This window comes from Anthonomus grandis, chromosome 3, assembly GCF_022605725.1.
Source record: "Anthonomus grandis grandis chromosome 3, icAntGran1.3, whole genome shotgun sequence".
In the NCBI taxonomy this organism is placed as follows: Eukaryota; Metazoa; Arthropoda; class Insecta; order Coleoptera; family Curculionidae; genus Anthonomus; species Anthonomus grandis.
In genome coordinates this window covers 14656421-14680750 of record NC_065548.1, presented here as the reverse complement: position 1 = coordinate 14680750, position 24330 = coordinate 14656421, and the positions used below count along the sequence as shown (strand labels likewise).

General features: G+C 31.2%; 1 protein-coding gene across 1 annotated transcript in view; it reads right to left on the bottom strand.

Annotated features, from left to right (window-relative positions):
* Positions 1 to 1728: 1728 nt before the first annotated feature.
* LOC126734418 (androglobin-like) overlaps positions 1729 to 24330 on the bottom strand; it is a 40658-nt gene continuing 18056 nt past the window's right edge. Inside the window, exons 6-20 of the mRNA XM_050438039.1 lie at positions 20578 to 20788; positions 13386 to 13465; positions 13159 to 13335; positions 12753 to 13100; positions 12423 to 12696; positions 12226 to 12374; positions 9637 to 10029; positions 8598 to 9359; positions 7218 to 7457; positions 6950 to 7007; positions 2944 to 3046; positions 2756 to 2847; positions 2348 to 2542; positions 1971 to 2287; positions 1729 to 1914 (exon numbers count right to left, since the gene is read on the bottom strand). Of these exons, the coding sequence (XP_050293996.1) occupies positions 1787 to 1914; positions 1971 to 2287; positions 2348 to 2542; positions 2756 to 2847; positions 2944 to 3046; positions 6950 to 7007; positions 7218 to 7457; positions 8598 to 9359; positions 9637 to 10029; positions 12226 to 12374; positions 12423 to 12696; positions 12753 to 13100; positions 13159 to 13335; positions 13386 to 13465; positions 20578 to 20788 (3527 nt within the window). The 3' untranslated portion in view covers positions 1729 to 1786. The remainder of the gene's footprint in view (positions 1915 to 1970; positions 2288 to 2347; positions 2543 to 2755; positions 2848 to 2943; positions 3047 to 6949; positions 7008 to 7217; positions 7458 to 8597; positions 9360 to 9636; positions 10030 to 12225; positions 12375 to 12422; positions 12697 to 12752; positions 13101 to 13158; positions 13336 to 13385; positions 13466 to 20577; positions 20789 to 24330) is intronic.

Genomic DNA, 24330 nt, shown 5'->3' with positions numbered 1-24330 from the left:
ATAAATATCAGAGTTGTAAATGGTCACTCTTATACTATACTGAGTTACTGTATTAATTGAGTATATTATAAAACTTATATAAAATCGCCTACTATCTTTCCTATAAACTTTTTATTTAAGATTTATCCGGGATATAATATATAGTAAAGATATTTGGTCTTTAATAAATGACCTGATTTAGAAGACGCATAAAAGCGAATTTTGATCTTGAATCTGAAAAATAATTGTTTGATCATTTACATTATTACAGTCTGTTTCTTATTGACCATTGTCGGGTTGAGAAGAAGTTCCTAGGGGATCTGTGCTTGAAATTATGAAATTAGGGGATTCCTGTTTAAAAAATGAGACGACTTTATAAATTAGTGAGTTTACGTACCTTAATACATTACTCGATAAAAAAAGCAGTAGGTTTCCTGTACGCTGACGATAAGAATATCTCGGAATACTGTGCTTCTGGCTCTACTCCTACTCTTGGTGAGAAGAGGTCATGTGGCCAAATGAGAAAAATACAACATCATCAACATACCGTGAATTACATTTATTACAAACTATGGTGGCCTATAATAGTCTTCTATCATATGAAATATATGATTGGCAGAATGTCCTCCTAATTTCTAACTTAACGTTTAATACACCTTTCTCATTGTTTCAATGTTAAATCTATTGTTTTAGTAAACATTATAAATTAATTTTCGAAAATAGAATATTTTTGACTGTTTAAATAAATTGTTATACTACTATATCATTTATTATTATCTGTTTTTGAAAGTGGTAAACTTTGGTAAAGTAGTAAAATCTAATATTCGAACTTCCATTGTCCTTATTTTAGATGGTGTTTACTAGGCATTCTCGCTTGGTCTTCAATACTAAATATTATGATCTCATATATGATCAAATGTCAAATACCTCTAGTATATAAGCTTGTAGAATAGTTATTATTATTATGTTACACTTAATAAGAGTTGAACATATTTCTCAACCGAAACGTCGTGTATCTTTTGAGATCTCAAGGTCAAATTACAAAAGGCTCTTTTCTAATATTTCTGTTTTACTTTAACATTTTTGAAACACTTTAGCAGGTAGATCACGCATAAATGTTTAAGTTACCTTAACCACCTTAACCTTGAAGTCACAAGATCTTAAGGTAGTTTTTTGATTAATCTTTTCAAGGTTATAATAACAACGTTTGAAATATCATTTCCAACGTAAAATTTTCCGGACTTTTTGAATGCGCTACAAAAAAATAGAGGTTCCCATAAAAAAAATAGTCTGACCTTGAATAAACTGAAAAACCACCTTAAGATCAAAATGACATCCACAGACACATGTCTTGAATAATTTTGATCTTGAACATTTTTCTGAATCTCGCTTATTTTCGGAGCAATTCGGGTGCATAGATTAAAACGACCCAGTCGATATAACTGATATAATAAATAAGTAATTTACTAATGATGTTAAACTACTAAAAAGTTTTCCTACTCATGAATTTTCCAACAATCAACTTTGAATCTAGGAACACCTGCTGATAAAATTTGTTTTACAAATAGTACAAAATAAACGCAGGCAAAGTCTAAAGGGAAATAAGACCGAATGATATTAGATCTGTATGTACCTCCGTAATAGAATTCAGATAGAGTAAAAATTTAAATTTTATTCATGAGAGAATTTTTATGCTAGAAAAAACCCGTTCTTGTATTTCAATGAGTAAGATAAATTATTCAATAAATAGACGAGTTTTATATACTAATTTTATATTTAAGTGAACAATAACATTTTATACGAAAACTCATTTTTTCTTTCCTTTACCCTTTTTTCCGCCTTTTTCTTTTGATATATTCTGATTGAGTTTATCAAGATATCTTTTCTTTAATGCAAGGACATCGTCAAGCATCTCTTGTGAATCATTTTTAATTTCTGAAAAAACATAAGCAATTAGAGAAAAATATTTTCCAAGCAATATTGATTTAAACCTTCAAACCACTTATTTAGCAATTCAAAATCTTCTTTTTGTTCTATTAGGCGACTTTCAAGTTCTTCTGTAGCTCCTTGCTGATCAGCCTTGGCTATTTTAATCTTATGATCTAGTATGCCTTCATTAATTACATAATCGTCTTCTCGTTTAATTTTACAACATTCTTCGTCGATGGGTTCCGAAGTTTCCATAAAATACTGGTCAAGAGGTTCGTCCTTAATAATTTTGGTTACAAAATCTTTTGGATCATTGCTTCTTTTAGTTTTATCAATATCAATATTTCTATCGATTAGGTAGTCTTCAAGATAGGCGGCTCTATAATTAAAAGATAAGCATAAGAAACGCTAGCAAAGTTACTGTATATTTATTTTCTACCTGAGTTCCATAGCTCGCCTATACCGATCAATGTCTTGAAACCATAAACTTTTAATCTGTTTCTTTTGTTCTATTTGGGACCGGTCCTGCACAAATTCTATTTCGTTTTCTGAAATATAAAGCAAATCCAGAATCCAGTAGGGTTCTTCTATGGGAACGAATGCTTTCTTAAGTAGTTTTCTACTGGACATTTGTCTAAATAGAATATTATATTTTAATATATGTATACAAGTGGCCATTTGGATCTCGCAAATACAAAAAATATTAAAGATCTACTTATTCACTTTAAGCAGTGAGTATTGTAAATTTACAAAATTTCTTTGCATCTTCAATACACTTTAGTATTTTTTACTATATAGAAGAAGTAATAAATGATTTTTAAGTCAAATAAATATATTATTTAGTTACTTAAGTTCCTTGAAAAGGTTTAAATAGTTTTTCTCTCGAAGTTTTTGAACGCGGCTATACTCGTCTGCAGTTAAAGGCCAGCTGTCTCCAACCTAAAATAAAATTTTTAATTTTGCTATAAATTCCCCTTGCCTTTTATACAATTGGAATGAAATATTTGCCAATTTTGTTAATTAAAAATTAATTACCACTTTTGCCTCTAAAATATATTCGGTACAGACTGCATCAGTAAATTTACTTTGATTAATAGGCTTGCTATTGGTTCTTCCTTTTGGGGCAGAATCAGAAGTCCTAGAAGTATAATAAATAATAAAAATTTAAAAGCAAAACTAAAATTAAACGACTCATTGACCTTAAACAATTTAAGGGTATTATTTTCTAATATAAATCAGTCCAAAAGTGCCTTGTTCCTCATAAAAAAGTGTCGATTCCTACAGGCCTTCTTTACGAAGATACAGCACAGATGTAAATAGCTCCACACGCGGCGCTATTTACATCTGTGGATACAGCCTCCTAAAGGACGCTGCTGGAAATTGGTTTTTCATAAATTACTTTTAAACTACCCGGTAGAATTTAATAAAAATTTTAGGTGATGAACACTATTAGGGACCTCTTAAAATGATATCCTTAAAATACATTTATTGCTCATTATCGATAAAATGAACCGTTTTGGAGAAAATAAATAATAAACGAGCCAATGTTTTTTTTTAAATGAGATTAGTACGCCAGGTATTCAAAGACTAGAAAATTTCGATGTAAGTCATTTAATTTAAAAAAAATACATGTTCCTAAAAATACAGTGGTGTCCTAAAAAATACTTTTACAAAATATTTCTTATTTATTATACGTTTATTTCTTTTTGTTATTCTTAGGATAAAAACTAAACATAAAAAAAACTAAAAAAATAATGTAAACCAATTGTATTGTACCTGACTTATTTATCAGAATTTTTGCATTTTTGAACGCATTATTGTTACAAACGTTGCTATACTGCAAATTTAGCAAATACCTATAATTTAAACCTAATCATTGTCAACATATTCAACCTTTCTTTGATAATATTTTTTTTAATTTTTGTATTTTTTGGTAACTTTTAATTTAAATTACGTCAAAATATAGAGTTTACTTTTACTGAGTATGCAAATATGCATCTTATGTATGGTCTGGCGTCTTGCAATGCATTGGAAGCAAAAAGATTGTATGAAGAAAGATTTCCCAATCGCATTATTCCGGATCAGAAAACATTTCAACGTGTTGATCAACGTCTAAGGGAAACAGGTAGGTTTCTGTTTTCCAAATAATGAGGTAATACTATTAAATTTCCTTAATGCAATTTTAGGATGTTTTGAAAAAAAAAAGAATAATGGTGGTCGGAGGAGAACAGCACGTACAGTGCAATTGGAAGAAAATATTTTAGACGCTGTAGCTGACACTTCTACAACGAGTACTCGAAAATTAGCCGCTCAGCTTCATTCGTCCAAAACAATTGTACATATGGTACTTCAAGAACAACTGTTGTACCCATATCACTTACAAAAAGTGCATGAACTACTGCCCAGAGATTTTGTTCCGCAAACTGGCTATTAGATCAGCAGCGAAATAACCCTAACTTTATCAGCACGATTCTTTTTACGGATGAAGCAGGGTTTACCAAAAATGGAATTGAAAACTTACATAACTCGCATGTATGGGCTGATGAAAATCCCCGTGATACTATTATTTCTCATCATCAACATCAATTCCAATCAATAAATATCTGGGCAGGAATTATTGGCAATTTTTTGATTGGGCCATTTGAACTGCCACCACGTTTAAACTAAACGGAGAACTTTATTTGGAGTTCCTCCAGAACAATCTTCCAGATTTATTAGAAGATTTGCCCCTTGCAACCCGCCGAGATATGTATTTTATGCATGATGGAGCCCCACCCCGTTTTAGCCTTGCTGTAAGAAACCACTTAAATAATACTTTTGAAAACCGTTGGATAGGTAGAGGAGGACCTGTTGCTTGGCCTCCTCGGTCTTCCGATCTAACGCCATTAGATTTTTATCTATGGGGTCACCTCAAAACCTTGGTGTATTCCATCCCAGTCGATACTCGGGAAGAACTGCTCCAAAGAATTACATTTCATTGTGATAATATAAAAACAATCTTGGGTTATTGTGGCGAGTGCAGCAGTCCTCGATTCGTCGTGCCCGCGAATGTGTTAGAGTTTACGGAGCCCACGTCGAACCTACTTATGAAGTTTTTAATAATTAATTGTTTATTGCTCGTATTGAAGAATTTAACTTTTGTTTATATATTTGGTTTTTGGCATTTTTTTGTAAGTTGTTTTTTTTTTATTTAAAAACATACACTCATCATAGGTTTTTTTTTATTATTTTGTAAAAGTATTTTTTAGGACACCACTGTATTTTTAGGAATATGTATTATTTTAAATTAAGTGACTTACATCGAAATTTCTTTAAATAACTAGCGTACTTATCTCATTAAAGAAAAAAAAAAATATTGGCTCGTTTTTTTTTTCTCCAAACCGGTTCATTTTATGGATAGAGAGTACAACACAAGAGTACCTTTTTTTTTTAGCCTAAGGTTCAAGGTATCTAAATTAATTTTTTTTGACTTTAACATACAGGATGTTAAAAATATACGCATTAAAGTGTACAACCTAGTCCGCCCCTAGTAAAGTAAACAAGGTAAATGTATTTTAAGGATGTCATTTTAAGAGGTCCCTAATAGTGTTCATCACCTAAAATTTTTATTAAATTCTACCGGGTAGTTTAAAAGTAATTTATGAAAAACCAATTTTCAGCAGCGTCCTTTAGGAGGCTGTATCTTCGTAAAGAAGGCCTGTAGGAATTTTTTTTATAAGAAAGTTCGGTATTATTTTTCGATGGTCTACCTGAATCTGATATAGATATCCTACATGAACCGGGACACTCTGTATATCTCAGAGTGTATCTCAGAAGTAACAGCCACATTTGGGAAATCAGATATGTATAGTAGAAAAAAAACTGCGTATAGAGCCCTGAGGTCTATTATTCATTTTAGATCAAAATAATCATGAAAAAATAAATTAAATAAAAAAAATATAATGGTAATTAAATAAATTATGGTTGATGTATCAAATGCGTTGGAGTAGTCTAACGCCATTAATTATCGAAAGGAGGCTTGTAGTACTATGACCCTCCTTAAAACAGATTGCAGGCAAGAAATTAGTTTCAGATAAATATTTGCTTAATTGTATGTAAACTACTCTTTCCAATACTTTTAAATTTAAAGCAAATTCTGAATATTTGCTGTAACCGATATACGCCATGACCTTCGAAAGTTGCCTACGTCCAAGCAACTGTTCACAATATGATTTAGGATTACGGACAAAAAAAAATTCAACACATTTAGAGTGATACCGTCATTATCAGCAGCATAAAATTTTAAATTATTAATTATTATTTGGATAGTTATGCTGTTTACGAGAAAAAAAACAAACTCTTTATTACTAAACTCACTATTTATAAAAAATCGTATTAAATCGTAAATACGATAATAATTAAATTTATCTGTACATGCATTTGACTTATTAAATATGCTTATAAAGTAAATGGCATCCAATGAAGCATTAAAAGCTCGATTGTTGTTGCTTTGATGAGTGTCCAATCAATAACAGATTATGGTTCCATGTGGTGTTCTTAAGATTTTAGTGAGAATACTTTAATGCTTACTTTTCTGTCAAAACTTAAGATAAGACCTTATTAAATTTGAGTAAAATTATCATAGTCTTCGTAATCTCATTAACGTTCAATATCTGTTATCAAGTTTCAATGTTCAGTGGTCCAATTTTTGAGTACCTTATATTAATTTCTAACTTTTACATATTAAAAAAAATCTTTGCTATGTGTAATGATTACAATTTTCATTTGGTGATATATACCATTGCTTTATGAATCAGATAAAATCCATGAATCATAGACTATAGTAGTATCTACCCATATACCATAGAGCTATCTTTCTCTTATATCTCTAACCTTAACATAATGTAAAAAATGTTTTTTTTTTGAAATTCATAAAAACAGCAATATAGTTAAAATTTATTCAAGTCACACAATTTATATAGGTAATAATATTTAAATCTAAGAAAGCATTTTCAAAATATTTAAGCTTAATTTTTAACGATATTTATTTGAATTCACTTACCTTGATGTTAGAGACTTATGGCTTTTTTTATTAAGCTGAATTTTTGCATCCGAAGTACCTAAAAAAAGAGTATTATTTTGTACATTAAAACGGCTACTATTTTTTTAAATTAAAAAAACATGTTTGATTAGCATGACTTAATGTTTTCTAAAGCTTTTTATTAAAAATACTCTAAAGGAGTAAAAAAATAACTAAAATATATTCTTCCAAATTTACTTGCAAGTCTTTTTTTAATTACTTGAAAAACTAAATTTAAAACTCAATTTACCCGAATATGAATGATTTCCTAAACACCGTTCATCACCAGTTTTCTCTTGTGAACTTTTCCTTTTTGGATGTTTACCAAATAACTCAGACTCCATATAATTTGACACAGACTTTATACTACTACTTCGAATACTTCTTGTGTCAAAACTATCCACGGTACTTTTTTTGTATAATTTTGAATACGTGATATCACTATAAGCGTTTGATACAGATTCCATTTTTGACTCATTGGTAAAAATGTCTAAAATAAAACATATTTAAAACCACGAGAGAGTATATGGAAAAATCCTCTAAATATTGCATAGTTTTATAACCAATCATTAATACATAGACGACGGGTTGTTTTTCTTTTTTTATGCCTCAATCTTTAAGCTGTGACTGTTTAAATATTTTTTTTTAGTTATGGCTTTAGTTGTAGCTACTACTAGTATATTAAAACAAAACTATGGGATTAATATATTGCATACTAACTAACTTTCTATAGTTTCAAGTGTAGTTGTAACAACTGCTAATGAAGGATTCGCCTGTATCGCATGTGGCCTATTTTTCATATTTTATCGCGTGCTATTAACATCCTCACTCAAAACCTTATCAAAAAAATTTTTTAATCTTTTTTTGTTTTTAATTTTTTTTAATATCAGTTCAAGATATTTATTTTTCAATATTTTTCATCCAAAAAAGCTATACTTTACAGATACTACGCTGCACAGTTTTTTAGATATTGAATCATATGACAAAATGGGTTATTACTTTTTACAAAGAAATATCGACTAAGGTATATTAACATAGATATTAAGTTTTATCAATTATTTCAAATTTTCTCTATTTAGTTGCTTACTATACTTATTTTTTATGTTTATTTAGGTAAATAAAGGTATTTTAATTAAATTTTTTTATTTTGATTAATCAACTGATAATAGTTGGTACAAAAAGGACAAAAATTAAATAAACTTTTTTCAATTTCCGTAGCGTTACCTATTATACGAGTCATTAAGATTAAAAATTTGCAACTCTTTCTAAAATACCCGAAGCAAGGTGCCAAAAAAAATCTGCGTAGAAATGTCGAACACAGAAATAGAATATAGAATTTCTCTGAATAGTTACAGAGACACTGCAAAAATACATTGATTTGATGAGTGTTTTTTCGGATTAAGAAATAATCTACTTGGTTGCTAGGCAAACTTCTGGCTGAAACCTACTTTGTCCTTAAGATGTCTGACGAAAACAAGGAAAACACAAAGTCACGGTCTCACAACATATAATCACTTGTTATACACATATCTGTTAATTGTTTCAATAAACCACAAGTAACTATTTTATACTACGTCTTTGACCAGTATAACAAAAAACCTAATATAACGTGATTTAAATAAATCCTTACCATCAATTAGTCCCATTACAGATTCAGTATCGATTTCATTAAAATTCAGACTTAAAATTGGAAGAATAGCACTTCGGGTGCCTAATGTTTCCTTTATTACATTGCCTTTTTTATCTAAAAGCTTTAGAGAAATATTTACTTTATCAAAGGAAGTAGTCAGATTCGCTGTTAAATATACTGAGGAGTATATTTTAATAATATATCTACAAATAATGTTCTTATAATTTGGCATATAATGGTCTTTTAATGACTGCGTAATTAATAATGTGTTAGGAATTTGCACGATCTCGCCAAAAGAGGACTTCTTATGTGCAATGATCAGTTTATAAGTAATTCTTGTAATATAGTCGGACCATCCATAACAAAGGACCGTGTAACCATTTTGATTTTTCGAGTATTTATGAACTAACATATTATTCATCGATCTTTTAAGTTCTTCTAATGTGTCATTATTAAATACTCTCACGGTATAGTTTTTTAAATTTGAAAATAGGTCAACTTTTATAGGTATAGGCTCTTCGGACCACACATTAAATTCGTAACGGCATAGGGGAACCCAACTCTGTTCATTTGTTCCTGTATATGCATTAAAAATATGTAGGTCTAAAACTGTATCAATGTCATTATAAATTTCAAATAGGTGTTTGATTGGCCTTATTTCTGCTCGTTCAAAAAACCTTCGCATTAGGATGGAGCAATTGGCAATGCGTTTGTCAGCAGCAAAGACCTCCTGGTAGATTTTTTTAAGACTTTCCAAAATTTCTGAAATAAATATATAATTAAAATATGAAAAATAGAGAATTAAAATTTTGACTCAAAGAACTAGAGCAAGTAATGCATAACTTAAATGGATGTAATATCCTCTTTGTCTTTATTTAAAGATATGGAATATTTGGATTTTATGTTGTCTGTTAGGTTTTTGCCACATTTCACAAAAAACGTTTTGGATTCTATATTATTTAGCTTACAATCCTTAAAATTCTAATACATTTGAAACGACTTCCAGACTATTTAATTTAAAAATTCTATTTGGACTTACCAGCATATAACTTGTAATCTTGCAACTTCTTTAAAATTAACCTAATATAAACTTTTTTAAAAAACGCTTGTATCTTAACAGCAGCCCTTTGCATACTTTTTGCATACTCAACTTGATCCTCTCTTGGAAAATTTTCCGGATATAAATGTGGTGTTTCTACATAAGGATTAATGTATTCATATGTTTTCAGTTGAAGAAACAGAAGCTTAACAACATCTAATGCATTGGGTACTGTAGTTTTTTCCACAATAATTGTACAAAGCTCTTCGAAAAATACTCTGTGGATTAGGGCCAATTGTTTTTTGGATAATTGTCGATATGGTTTGTAGCATTGGTAGAAGCTCCTTAGGTTTATAGAGTGTTCTGGTAGCCCAAGAGATTGCACCAACTGACCTATTTGGATTTAGTAAATAAATATAAATATGCATATATAATATATTACTACTTTTATCTTAATAATTATATAATATTTAAACTGTTCGGTTTTATACAATAATGGGATAGCAGTTTTTAAAGCAGAGTAATTACATTGAATCGTTCATTTCAAAAACGACTTAAGTCAGAAAATTAGATTTTACAGGAGAAGCAAAAAACTAATACTACAGAGAATAAATTAATTTTTAATGAAAACGCATTGGGGAAATACCTAATATACTAAGCTATTTGAAAAACACTTACCACCCAGAAAAAAAAAATCAACGGTTTTTTTTAAACGATACAAAAAATGACTTAGGTCATTATTGCAAGGAACAAAAACAAATATTAGAAGAAAAATATATTTTATTGCAAAATTTAAGTAAGAACATAAACAAAAACATTGTAGTTCCGAATTATAAAAATAAGTAAACCAAATTAAAAAAAAAATTAGGGCACATAGTCAAATTCAAGATCATTTTCAGCCTCTTCTATATTATCTTCATCGGTTGGCCAACGCAGGATGTTTTCGTAAAAGCCCTTATGTTCCTCTAAAATACTGTTCTGCACTTGTCGGATGTTTTCAATTTTTTTTTGGTATTAGGTAAAAGAGAGAGACCTCGGATGGGACGTCAGTTAGGGCAGAAAAAACCTTATAATAGTGTGATTTTTATTTTGCCCTGGATAATTATCCGAAAAACAATTCCTTAACATTCTCATCCAGAAAATTATCGAAGTAGTATAGTAAAATAGAGCAAATCTCATTTGCTCCTTTGTTGGCTATACCTTCATGATACACATAAAATACCGACTTGCCGCTTTTGAGATCTTTTATTCCGAAGCAATTCACCCAAAGCTATCGTAGGTAAAATATTTTTTGAATGGGAATATTCGGGAGGGGCAAGTTTTGCATGAAATCGAATGTGATTGCTGCGACGTCGTTCCGGGATTTAAAAAGCTCTTGGACCTCAGATGTTTTATTATGGAACTTCTTACTTCGTCGTTTGTGGACTGCTAGCTCGGCTTCAGCTGCCCTTTTTGCATGATCTCCCAAGTTGGAACTTTTAATTTTCACCATAAGTTCTTCGCATGTTATACGCGTGTCGATCTGGAGCCAGCCAAAACGAAGTGAGAAGTTTTCCTTAAAATACCTAATATAAAACTTGTACTTTATACCCAGGTCGGGGTATTTCGATTTAAAAAGTAAATACATAGACTTGACGTTCAACAGTGCGTCTAGCACACGTGATTGAGCTTGTAAAATAAACTGTATAAACTGTAGCCAATCCCAAATACGGTATTCTATGATGAACAAAATGTCCCCCCACCAATTTTTGTTTCATTTCTGTTCGGTGTTAAAACGACCAAAGTTGACCACTTAGGATGTTTTTGCAGCGAACGTAGAAAATCTACTTGTGAATTTGTATACGGAAGCGTCAGACTTGTGTCGTTTTAACACAGAATGTGCGTCTATGGTCAAAGTAATGTTTGGTAGTGAAATGTCAAAAAGCAAAATTATTGACTTAAGTCGTTTTTGAAATGAGCGATTCAATTGAAAAAAAATACCGTGTTCAATTTTTTTATACGTCTACCATCCATTACCGATCACCCTGTATATGGAACTGAATTGAAGAAAAAAGAGCAAAATTTCAAGGATCATCTATAAATTAATCAGGGTTGAGGCAGATTGTAGATCTGGTGAATGGATTATTGGTCAGGAGAAAAACTTCAAAACAACTAGTGTCTATGTAAGATGACTATTGCAAGTTTTCGGAAATTGGTATACCATTTCAGGATTTCTTTTTTTTAAGTCAAGCTCATAGTTCTTTATTCAAAAAAAGTTCTTTATTCAAAAAATATTTTTGTTGCACACTAAATAATAATTTTTAACGAAAAAGCTCTAAGCACCAGGAAAGGTACAATTTCCTGTGCAAGTCTTTTGTTTTTGATGCAATTGTTTTTTATTACGATTTTCAAATTCTCCGAGCAAAAAGGCATAGATAGATTATCCTTATTTTTTTTTAATACAAATTTCTATTATAGAGAAAGTAAAAATTTATCCTATCTTTCCTCTAAATGCAATGCCCTGAATAAAGACAAAAGTTTAATATATCCTATATAATAGAAGATTATAATGCAAAATAGCATTTAATAATTGAAAATTAATAAAATTACCAAAGCCGCTTCCTAACTCATAGCACAGGTTGGTCAGCATTTGAGACTCTTGGCCACAAGCCATTAAATATTCCTCGCGACAACCGATAGTAATAGGAGTATCCGAAAACACTTGAAGCACATATGAAGATGAAGATGATATCCAGATTCTGCAAATATTTATGATTTTATTTAATCATTTTATTAGTGTTGCATACCTATATGATTTTCTTCCAGGATTCAGTCCAATTAATAAACTTTTTGTGCCATAGGTATTAATACTCATAGTATTCTGGCTTATTATGTTTGACTTCCAATCGTAGTCCTCTATAACTAAGCTTACAGGTTGGCTTTTTTGACCGTATATGGATTTTCTCTTCGCTGTATCGTCTAATGAAGAACATCGGCTTTCCTGTTTAGTTTTTGCTAACACAATTTCTTCGCATATATCTATCGATTCTGCTAAACTTTCGCTTATAATTTCTTCTTCCTCTAAAGTTTTTATTTCGGTAAGATATTAAAAAAGTAATTATTAAATATATATTTACCCTCTTGTTCTGGGATGCATAAAGCCGTTTTATCCCCCTCCTGAGCCAAATTTAAAAGCAATAATTTATAATCAATCGAATCCAGAAATGCATAAATAGGATCATTTCCTATTTGTTTAGGTATATACGGATAGATAATTTGCTTAAAATCGGTACTTTTCTGAATAAAATTAATGTCAGATATTTTAATTTTTGACTTAAAACCTCTTGGCTGGTAGTAAATCGTAACATATAATAGGGTTTCTTGGACATCATTTAAGTCTAACCACATAGATGGATCCGGTTCTAAAGACTTGACCTCTTTTGTTACTTTTTTTGACGATTTCGAACTTTTTTCAGATTTTTTATCTGAAATAAAATTTATTTAAAATGTGCAAATATAAGTTATAGGCTATAATATAGTTACCGATAACTTCCATCTCTTCAAACTGATTTAGTTGTGATTCTTCGATAAGGCGATTGAATCGCTTAAAAGAGTCTACCACCTTTAAAGATTTGATCTGTAGTTTTTTAATGTCGGGTGGTATTATTCCTTGAGCTGTGGCCCACTTTTCATAACGAAAAGTTTTCCAAAATTCAAGTTCTAAATTTATAATTTATTAAATATGATCAAAATAAATTATGATTTATTACCTGGTCGTGGAGGTGTTGGATTTATGGGAATATCTCTGACTTGGCTAACATAAGAATAGAATGTTTGGCTACCTTGGAAACTTAAAAAAATACATATTTGTAAGCAATATTATTTTCTTAGTTAAAAATAATATTTGTATCTATTAGGAAAGAGTGGGGCAAGTGAATCATAGGGGGCAAGTGCGTTTCTAGAAATATGTTGAGCAACCGGCATCATAGCAAGACAATGATCAGTGTAGTGTACATGTCTATAGCGCGTATTGTATCCTTAAGCATTTAGCTGAAAATTACTAAAATTCAGGTAAATATTAACATTCTTTAAATTTTGCGTGTTGTTTTATAATATTTTAAGCGAAATCAATAAGGATTTTCCTCAATTTAACAGCATTTTCTTAATATTATATGAAGTGCATACCATAACCTTATATTTGCTTAATACCGCGTTATGCTTAGAATGTTGCCACATTTATCTGTCTTTTCAAGATTTAAATTTTTATATTTTAAGAACGATTGGGGTCAAGCATGACTCACTTACCCCACTGTAGTATAAAAAGTTCTTATAAATATTTTTTATATATTGCAGAGGAAAAATGGTGTATAACTACGTGTGCAAAACCCAAAAAGGATCATCCTTAGAAGATGCCATTCGTGGTGCCTTAGAAGTGACTCAAAATAAAGAGATGTCAAATAAAAAAGCTAGTGTGGTTTTTAATATTCCGAGAACCACCTTTCAATCACGATTAAAGCGTCGACAACTCACTCCACTTGTAAACCACGGCAGGTTCAAACCCGTATTCACTGAAAAAATGAAAAAAGAAATATATGAACACATAATTTTGTTGGAAAAACTGTTTTATGGACTTTCGACCACAGATCTTCGAAGGATTGCATTTCAATTTGCTAAAGCCAATCAAATAAGTCATCTTTTTAATAAAGATCAAAAACTTGCAGGAAAAGACTGGGTGAGCTCATTTTTAAATCGTCAGAAAATTCTCTCCATTCGAAGATCTGAAGCAACCAGCATTGCAAGAGAAACAGAATTTTCCAAATCTAGGGTTAATGATTTTTTTCAAAACTTAATAAAGACCTTGGACAAGTTTAATTTTCCGCCGCATCGGATTTTTAACTGTGATGAGACGGGGATCACCTGCGTTCACCAAAAACCGGGAAAAATTTTAGCTGAAAAGGGAAGAAAGCAAGTAAGAAGATTAACTTCTTTAGAGAGAGGAAAAAACACAACTTTATTAGCTTATGTCAGCGCTACAGGTACGTTTATTTCAACATTTATGGTCTTCCCTCGTGTTCGAATGAATCCTTGTTTTTTTGTGCGGTTCATTTCCTGGAGCAGTAGGATTTTTTGCTCCATCAGGCTGGATGAATACTGACTTATTTATCAAATTTTTAAATTATTTTATAGGCTGCACCAAAACAACAACAGATTGTCCAAGTCTACTGATACTAGATGGACATTCAAGTCATAAGTCCATTAATTTAGTAAACATGGCTAGAAAATCAGGAGTTTCTGTTATAACCTTACCTCCTCACACATCAAATAAATTGCAGCCGCTACGTCCAGTGTCTTTGGACCATTTAAAACTTATCTGGCAGGAGACATGGATCACTGGCTTACAAATCATCCAGGCTCTAGGATCACAGAATATGATATTGCTCCTATTATTAAAAATGCGCTTATTAAGGCTTTTTACAGCAATAAATATTATTAAGGGTTTTGAAAAAACAGGAATCAACCTATATAATCCAGATGTGTTTCAAGACAGTGACTTTGCGTCAGCCGAGAACATTCTTCAAAGGGAATGTAGGACAGAAAACATTAATCCCGTCGAGGCTCCCGTAATAAGTGATTCAGTCTTGTTGAGAAAAGATGATATCCAGAGCCAAAACCTTCTCCAAAGAAATAAAATGCCAAATCCAAATCTAGGCACATAGAAGGATCTAAAATAATAACCAGTTCTCCTTACAAAGATATAAAGAAAACCAGTGGAAGCTAAGGAAGTAAAAAAGAAACTAGACGACAAAGCAGGGACAAGTACTAGTAATGGAAAAAATTAAAAGAAGGAATTGCTAAGCAAAAGAAGGAAAGTGCCACGTCAAGAGCAGAAGAGAAACAACACAACATAAAAACAATTCCGGACGAAGAGAAAAACACATTATGCATTTACTGTCATGAGACCTACGAAGACACTTGTTATGAAGAATGGACAATGTGCATGCAATGTGGAGCCTGGTTACATGAGGATTGTTCCGATAATGAGCCAGGTACTAATAATTATGTTTCTGACAATTGTCAATTGTCATGTGGGTGACTCACTTACCCCTATAACTTGGGGCAAGAGAGTCATTTTTCTTTTTTTGTTTAAAGTTTGATATTTTTCCAAAGAGTTAATGTTTAGTTTATTTTTAACATTTAAACTCGTGTTACAAACGATGAAAGTCTTTTTTATTTCTAAAACTTAGTAAGTTATACGCCGCAGAGCCTTAAGGTGTCTCACTTGCCCCATCCTCCCCTATTGTTGAATTTTATACAGCAATAAGAGATATGTATTTGTAGAATAATTAATTGGTCTATAATGAAATAATAGTTTGACAATTAATTTCTGTTATTTTTGCTATGGAACTATCTGAGGGAGGAGAAATTATATCTTAATGGAAAAACTTAATCACAATGAGATACCTACTAGAAAACAATTTTAATAAATTTATGGTACTATTGTTTCAATTAATAACCAGCCAATACAAAGAGAGAAATGAAAAATATATATAGAGCGTCCAAGAATATATAGACAATCTCTCGAAATTGGATAACTTGAAAGAAATAAAGGAAAGTTGAAATAACATTCCTATCTACCGCTTTCTACAATTATAAGCCCCAAAATGACTCCACTGAATATTATATTATTTTTTGAGTTTTAAAATAATGTATATATTTTTATTAAATTTTAGTATCTGTAGAAAAGCCTCCTTTAAACGAACAAATGAGAGACACGTCTTCATAGTTTTAGATAATTAGCAATATGATGTAGATACATATTCAAAAAGCAGCATTATTAACTCTCATAATTTCCATTTGGGTGTAGACGAAAATCCCTATGGGTTTATTGTGGGTCATTACCGCGATAAGTATAACTTTTACTAAACTTTTAACTTTTACTTTTTATTAACCTTTACATGTGTATCTCATCTTCTATCTGTACATCTTCATCAGTCTGTAGATAATTATTTATTAAATATTGTAATAAAATACTTGTTAAAATACAATAGAAATAATCAATTTTCCATCAGTGGCTCTTTAAAACTTCGAACTGTCAATTTTAGTCAAAAAATAGTTCTTTTTCGGAAAAAAAAATATTTATTTTACGTAAAAGAGTAAAATCATTTTCATATTCAGAGACCCCAAAAACTTTAAAAAAATTTATGTCTGCCGCAATTTTGAATTTAAAAAAATTAATATCATTTTCGAATTCAGCGATTCAGAAATCGTAAATAAAAGTTGATTTAGCATCAAAACGCTATTTTTTATACAAGTCAACTGCCTTTTTGTGCCCGCCATTTTGAATTTCAAAAAATAAATCAAATTTTTAAAGTTAGCCGCCCCGAAAACGTAGACAAAGGTTGATTTTAATTCGAAACGCTTGGTTGATTTTAAGTCGGTCGCCATTTTGTGTTAGCTATTTTGAATTTTGAAAAACAAATATCATTTTTGAATTCAGCGACCTCAAAAGGTTTCGGGTATGTAGATTTCGACTTGATTGTCACACATTTAGGAGTTTTGTCCGGAAATATTGGATTTCAGACCACTGTGAACGATCGGGAATTTTTCCCTCTACTACGCATTTGTTAAAAAGGACCATTAGTGCTTTCTCCAGAGTTGTTCCCCCATTCTTCACCATTTCTCTTGTAAGGCGTTATTCTCCTTGGGACCTTTCGTTTTTTTCATCTAATTCAATGCCATGTCAGCTTTGCTGTATTAATCTCCGGGAAGTCCTCGGAACCCACATTCAGGATTATCTAGTCTATTATTTTGTCTTAGGTGGCTGTAGAGTTCCTGATCGAAATGCTAGATAGTAGATGTGATCTGTTCTTTCTCTATCACAACTTGTCCTTGTTGGTCCATAATTTTGTATATGAGCTATATATATAATTTTGTTGTCCCTTTGTTCCTTTTGATTGAGGATTTTTGATTGTGGTGTTCATGTTGTCTTCGATGGCCTCTTGTATGATCTTTATGTTGTGAGATGTTAGGTCTTTTTTAATCAATTTCTTTACTCGTTTATCTACTTCTCGGTATCCTATTGAGTCTCTGTCCATTTTCTGCGTTCTGCTAGGAGTGCGTTTGTATTTACATTGGCAATAAGTGCTAATATGTAGTTCACACATGATTAAATACCACATTTTAGCCTAGCAGTTTGTAATTTTTTAAACAGGCATTTTGAAGATCATTTGTTAGGAAAGGTGACTCATGCCTTGGTCTCCTCGATCACCTTATTTAAAACCAATATTATATTCTTCCTTTTAGGGATCCCTAAAATCCTTAGATTATGCTTATGCTGTTGACATTTTCAGTGTTTTTGTTTCAGTCAACTGCAGTTGTCAGTGCGCAGAGATAAAAAGCATTATTTAGCAATTGTAGATGGTTTAGTTATGTATTGTTTAATGAATAAGAGAATGCGTACGTTTAAAAGGAGGATATTGAATCTAGATACAAATATATTTTTTTAATAAATCACATCTAAGCACGTGTTTGCTTAAATTGTTCATTTTTTTTAGAATGAAGAGTACCTTTTTAGAGTAAGATTCATGTCTAGATATACCTCTATTAGGTTTCTTTTAAGGAGATTTTCCTACTGATCATACTACAATTTCATGAAATGATATAAAGTACTTTAGAAAAACATAATTTTCAGAGAAATAACGTTTTCTTTTTTTTCTTGCAATCTATTCAAATCCGAGAGCACATATTCTGGGACATCGATATAGGATTTTATTGAGTCTAGTGTTTTTAATTTGTACCTATCTATTATTTTTAAGATACATTTTAAAGTAATGTATTGTAACTATATTGGCAACGTCGCCAATGCCAGCTGTTCTTCGTCATTCTGGAATGACATAAGCAAGCACATTGCACGACATCTCTGGAGACGCATGGACGGTTAGCGAATTTCCGAACAGTTGTCTACCGAGTATATAAGGAGCCGCATAGCCGTTGGAAGGCAAATAGGAATATTTACGCGATATTAACATAAGTAATAGTATACAATTTTGGTAATATAGGTGTGTAAGTAAATTAATTAGCTATTTTTATTGCATTAGGTATTTAATTCACACCTTAACCAATAGTAAAAATGCTGCAATCTCCACATCTAGGAATTAGATAAAACATTGATTTACCCTTTTAAGTCAAGTATCAGGTCTGAACTGGTACAAAGATGGATCAAATATTGACGATCAAGACAAGAGATATACCATTCATAAGAATGTGATCGCCAGGAAGCTTTAAGAAATTGGCAAATCCCTTGATTGACTTACATGATAGAAGAATAAAAACTTTTATGGTACTGGAACACAACGGTGTTCTAAGAAATAAGAAAGCGGATGAACTTGCTGGAAGACCTTGGCAGCACCTTTATTGGACCAACACATGTACAATATCAAATTAAATTATCTAAAAACGAAAAAATCCTTGTATTGTAATTAGTCGTTGCAAATTTTGAGCGTTGGTGTAGAGTTCCTGTAAAAAGCATCCGACTTATGTTTGATACAGCCGATACTGGATTTTTACAATAAAATACATTGACCTCCTCAAATGTTTTGTAAACAAGAACTGTTTGTCCAATATGGCTTAGCTTAAGTCTTGGTAAATACCTATCAAAAGAGAACCACATTCACTAGTTTCTATTGACAAGTGCTAGCACATATACGTTTAATTTTTAAAGTAATTATTAGCAATTAAAATTTCATCATGTAAATTTTTTTAAAGAGTAAAAATTAAACACTTTATCGGCGTCAAAAAATATACGATGAGCAAAAACAGTTTATTTTTCTCTTTTTGAGTCACATCTCAGATATGGCATTTTATTTTAGGGGGTGGCCAGTCAGGATCTTTTGAGTATGGTTTTCATTCTACAGAAAAAAGCAATTAGATTTCTTATGAACATCAACCAAAGACAACGTTGCAGACCGCATTTTGTGACTTAAAGAAACTCTAACCTTAACATTTTTTTTATTTTGGAAACATGTTCTCTACTTTTCAAGAATAGTTTAGCTTCAGAATCCTACCCCTTACTATGATACTCGCCAGAATTTTAATCTGTCTTTGCCTTTGCCAAAAACAACGCTTGTTAAGCGATCTTCGATTTATGTCGGGCGAAAATTATATAACTATTTACCAATTGGCCTCAGAACCATTAAAAATCTTAAAGTCTTTCGCTGATTACTAAAAAGGGAACTTTTAAATAAAGTATATTATTACATTGAGGAATTCTATCGGGATGACCTTGTAATAAGTTGATATATAGTCATTGATATTCTTGCAATATTTTAAATTTTTGTGTTAATGTATAATGATTTTTTTTATATATGTTTTTTATGTTAAATTTTAAGTATTTTGCTTCCCTACTTGGGTTTATGTATTTAATCGTTTTTTACTTTTAGGTGTAAGTATGCTTTGTCTATGGACATTTATATTTTTTGGACAAGTAAAGAACTTTTGACTTGACTTGATGCTTTATTCAAAGTCACTAAGATAAAGGCCATATTGCAGCTTATTAAATTCTACGCAAAAATACCCAATTTATCGCATTGCATATTAATGTGACATTTTCGTTTTTCCCGGTACCTCGGAGAAGAAAACGAATTATCTTAATTTTGTTTGCAGCATTATTTGGTTCTAAGAAATTGGCACAGGGTCGCAAATACCTTAAAGTTTTACTTTACAAAAAAACTGGAGTATCCTGGAATTACCATCAAAGTGAGACACATTGAACCAGGGAAAGAAACTTACGTCTACAATTACTTACGATTTTAATATACTAAGTCTTATAACATATATTAAAATCTGTAAGAGTACTTATAAATTCTAATTATATGTTTGTCGTAATGTTAAAAACGATGAACAACATCGTAAACCAAGGAAATATTCCTCTACTTTAAAACTTTAATAAAAATTTCGACTTACACTGAGTTATTACACGATAAAATTACAAAACGGTGGCCATCCTTCATGTTCTCAATGCCAGCCGGAATCGTCTCTTTGACCCCCTTTTTCGGGGTCTCTTTTGATTTCTTTGTGCTTCCGGTTTTTTTAGTACTTCCATCTTTATTATCCGGCCATTCAAAACGATCCACGTATGCAGTAAATACGTCCCATAGATCGTTATTGGAAATATCTAGACATATATTATAGATATGAAACATTGTAGGAGAATTGAGCAAAATCGAAGAATTATACTGTATCTGTGTTATATGATCTAAAAAGTTTGTGATTTATTAGATACAACGCCTATTTTTTTTTCTTTGATTTGTCTTATATTTTACTCTTCTAACAGATTTTCCAATTCTAATTAAAACAAAATTAATGTAAAGTATTTCTAAAGGGCTAGTTAAGAGTTATGAAAAGTCTAATTTCTAAAAGATTGCAGAAATAAGCAATCTAAAATTTAATTTATTAGTTTTCCTAAGTTGAAGCCAAACGGCCAAATTAAAGGCATTTCACTAATAATAATGAAACATAATTATTTTGCTTAATAAATTTAGATGCATTCAATATTTTTAAACGTTACCCAACCAAATTCAATTAAGCAAGTACGTTTGTTAAAAAAATAGCTTACAGCGTCAATATATAATCAAAATATTATAAAAGAACTAGTAAAATAAAATGGGTTTACTTTAACATAATTTCTCTTTCCAACAGTTTCAACAAGTAGTTTTCAGTAAGTAGTAGGCTATTACTTAAGGAGGTGTACTGTGCTCATCTATTTTTATTACTTTTATTGCTGATATACTCAAGTATATCCTAGTAGGATTTTTATTCCTGTTTCTTTATTCTTGCTAGTGCAGCTTTATTTATTACCATTATAAGAACTTCAAGACAGTCAAAGATCCCTTACAACTGAATGAGTTAAAACGTACTCTACTCAGTCGAAAATTTAGTTTAATCAGAACAGTGATGATGCTTATTAATCTAAAATGCAATTTCTCACTAATTTATTTCAATATATTTTTAAACATAGAAATATAATAAGCAATAGTTGAGCTATCCTGTTCTATGCGCATTATTATTATTGTTGAACTCAGCTACTATAGATTTATTATTTGGTAACTTAGAAGGTGAGTTAAAAAATATTTACACAACTATTATGCATTAGTTTAAAAAATGAAAGTTAATATGGAGAATTACAGAACAAAAAGATAGTTAAGTCGGGTTATTATGTAAGCTGGGATGCATAACAAATAAGAATGGTACCTATGGACACGTGTTTTCTCTTAATGGTCTTGCCAGAGCAAGGCAACAGCATTAAAACGACAATTTAAAAAAAAATTGGAAAAGGCATCACAAACAGCTAATCTATTTTCTTGCTTGACTTCTTGTTGGATTAAACAGGTAGCTTATAATTCTTTAGTGTAAATCCTCCAATCCTTTATCCTTTTGTTAATTGTGATTTGAGCAAGCTGCGTTAGAACGAAAAAAGTTTTGGTATCACCGAAAAGGGATTCATAATAAATATTCCTGGGATTTTAGGGCTACAAATTTTGACACTTTTGTTGATTTAATTTATAGTCTGGAGTATTAGGTTTATCTCAAGAAGAATATTTGTATTTTTTCAATGAATGGCAATGTTACATTGTTTAAGAAACTCTGATTAGCTTACTTAGATTTACAAATCATAGCTGTGTTATAAAGGCTTTAAGAATTTTTCAAAATAGAAGTCAGCAAGTAGTACATGGAGATTCGATATTTTCGTCGATAAATAATGCTAGAGGCGTGCCTCAGGGGAGTATCTTGGGACCGTTATTATTCTTAGTGTATACTTCTGATTTTCCTAATCACATCAAAAATTGTAAGTCGCATCAGTACGCCGGTGACTTGTAGATTTACCATTTATTTAAATTGATAATGTTGGTCACGCCTCTCAACTTGTAAATCATGACTTAAATAATATTTTTGAAATTTCAAGCCAATGGTCTCAATTTAAATACTTCAAAAACTAGAATGCTTATTTGTAAAATAATAAGAAAGCTATTGAGGCTAACCACAACTTTAATATTGAGTTAAATGGGATCTCTCTTGACCACTCAATATATGCAAAAACATTTTGGAATAAACCCTGATAATAATCTTCCTTTTGAGTATTATGTGTTACATCTCCTACAGTCTACAATCATTCGCCAAGTTGCGACTGCTATATATTTACAAAGAATACTTTACTAAGGATATAAAGCTTTTTTTAAGCTAACTTTAAATTGAAGTTAAAAAAGTTTATTATTTTGCAGAGAAACTGACTGCGTCATCACATCGCTGTCGTCTTTTTTATTTGTTTTTATTTTCTTATTCTAAAATTCTAAACTGGAAAAAGTATCTTTACATTTTAGCTAACTGTGTATCTTCCCTAGAACATTGAAAGGCTAGAATTAGTAAACAACAACTTTGTTTAATTTCAACATGTGCACAAGGGGGTGTTTTGTTTACAAAGATATTCATCAATTCTCTGTCGTCAAGTTTTACATAAGGTAAGGTGGGGTAAGTGCAAAGAGCGGGAAAATGCAACCACGCAAGCCACACACAAAGCTAGTATATTTCAACCAGTAAAACCAGCGCCATATGGTTCCTAACGTGAACCTAAAAGCTCATCATAAAGACCGAATCCTTACAGTAATGCATCTATCGTTTATACGTCTTAGTTTCAAGCTAAGCGCGAGAGACTGCATTAACGCAAAGCACGTGTATTTTTAATTTGCTGGCTTTTGCCGAAAAACTGAAGGTAAGTATTTTATTTTAGGTGAAATAATAGGGTATAAGGGTATTATTTATGAATTGTATTGTTTTAAATAAGTATCGCCAATTATTTTTTGGTTGTTTACATGATTGCACTTGCCTCGTCGAAAATCTACCGTGGGGCAAGTGCAACCACATATTGTAGGGAAAGTGCAATCATTAGGTTGCACTTTCCCGATATACAAATATCATTTGATTGCACTTTCTCGATAGGTGTTTTTTGGTTTTTAGATGGTTAGAAGCTATAAAGGAAAGACGCAACGAGGAATAGGTAATACAAAAGAACCTATTGCGGCTGCGATTCAGAGCATAAACTCCAACCTATTAAGTTTAAGAGCTGCCTCAAAAAGATACTCTATTTCATACAGTACTTTACAGTGCTATCTGTCTGGTCGTCGTGGCAAAAAAAGCCAAACTGGAGGGTGTTGTACAGCGTTAAAAAAAGAGGATGAAGAATTGCTAGTATTTAAAAACTTTAGAAAAAAGTGGTTTTGGTCTTTCACGAAAGGAGCTTTTGGACGTCATTCAACAGTATGTGAATCGGAGTCAAATTCAAACACCTTTTAAAAACGGACGTCCTGGTAAAGACTGGTTTATTCTTTTTAGACGGCGTCATCATCTAGCAATAAAAAAAAACCGCAGTCGGTTGAATACGTTCGAAAAAAGCAAACCGATCCGATATTTGACAAACCGATACTTGAGGGAACCTCTTTACGGTTAAATTTGGCTGACAAACCACATCTCATATGGAATTTGGATAAAAAGGGTATATCTACAGATCCTAGTAAAACGAAAGTTGTAGGAGAAAAGGGAAAACCGTCATCTAGAATTAGTGGAGGCACCGGAAAAGAAAACTTCACGTGTTTGGTAGCTGCTGATGCTAGTGGTGAAAAGGCACCACCTTTAGTAATTTTTAAGGGCTTAAACTTATGGTCC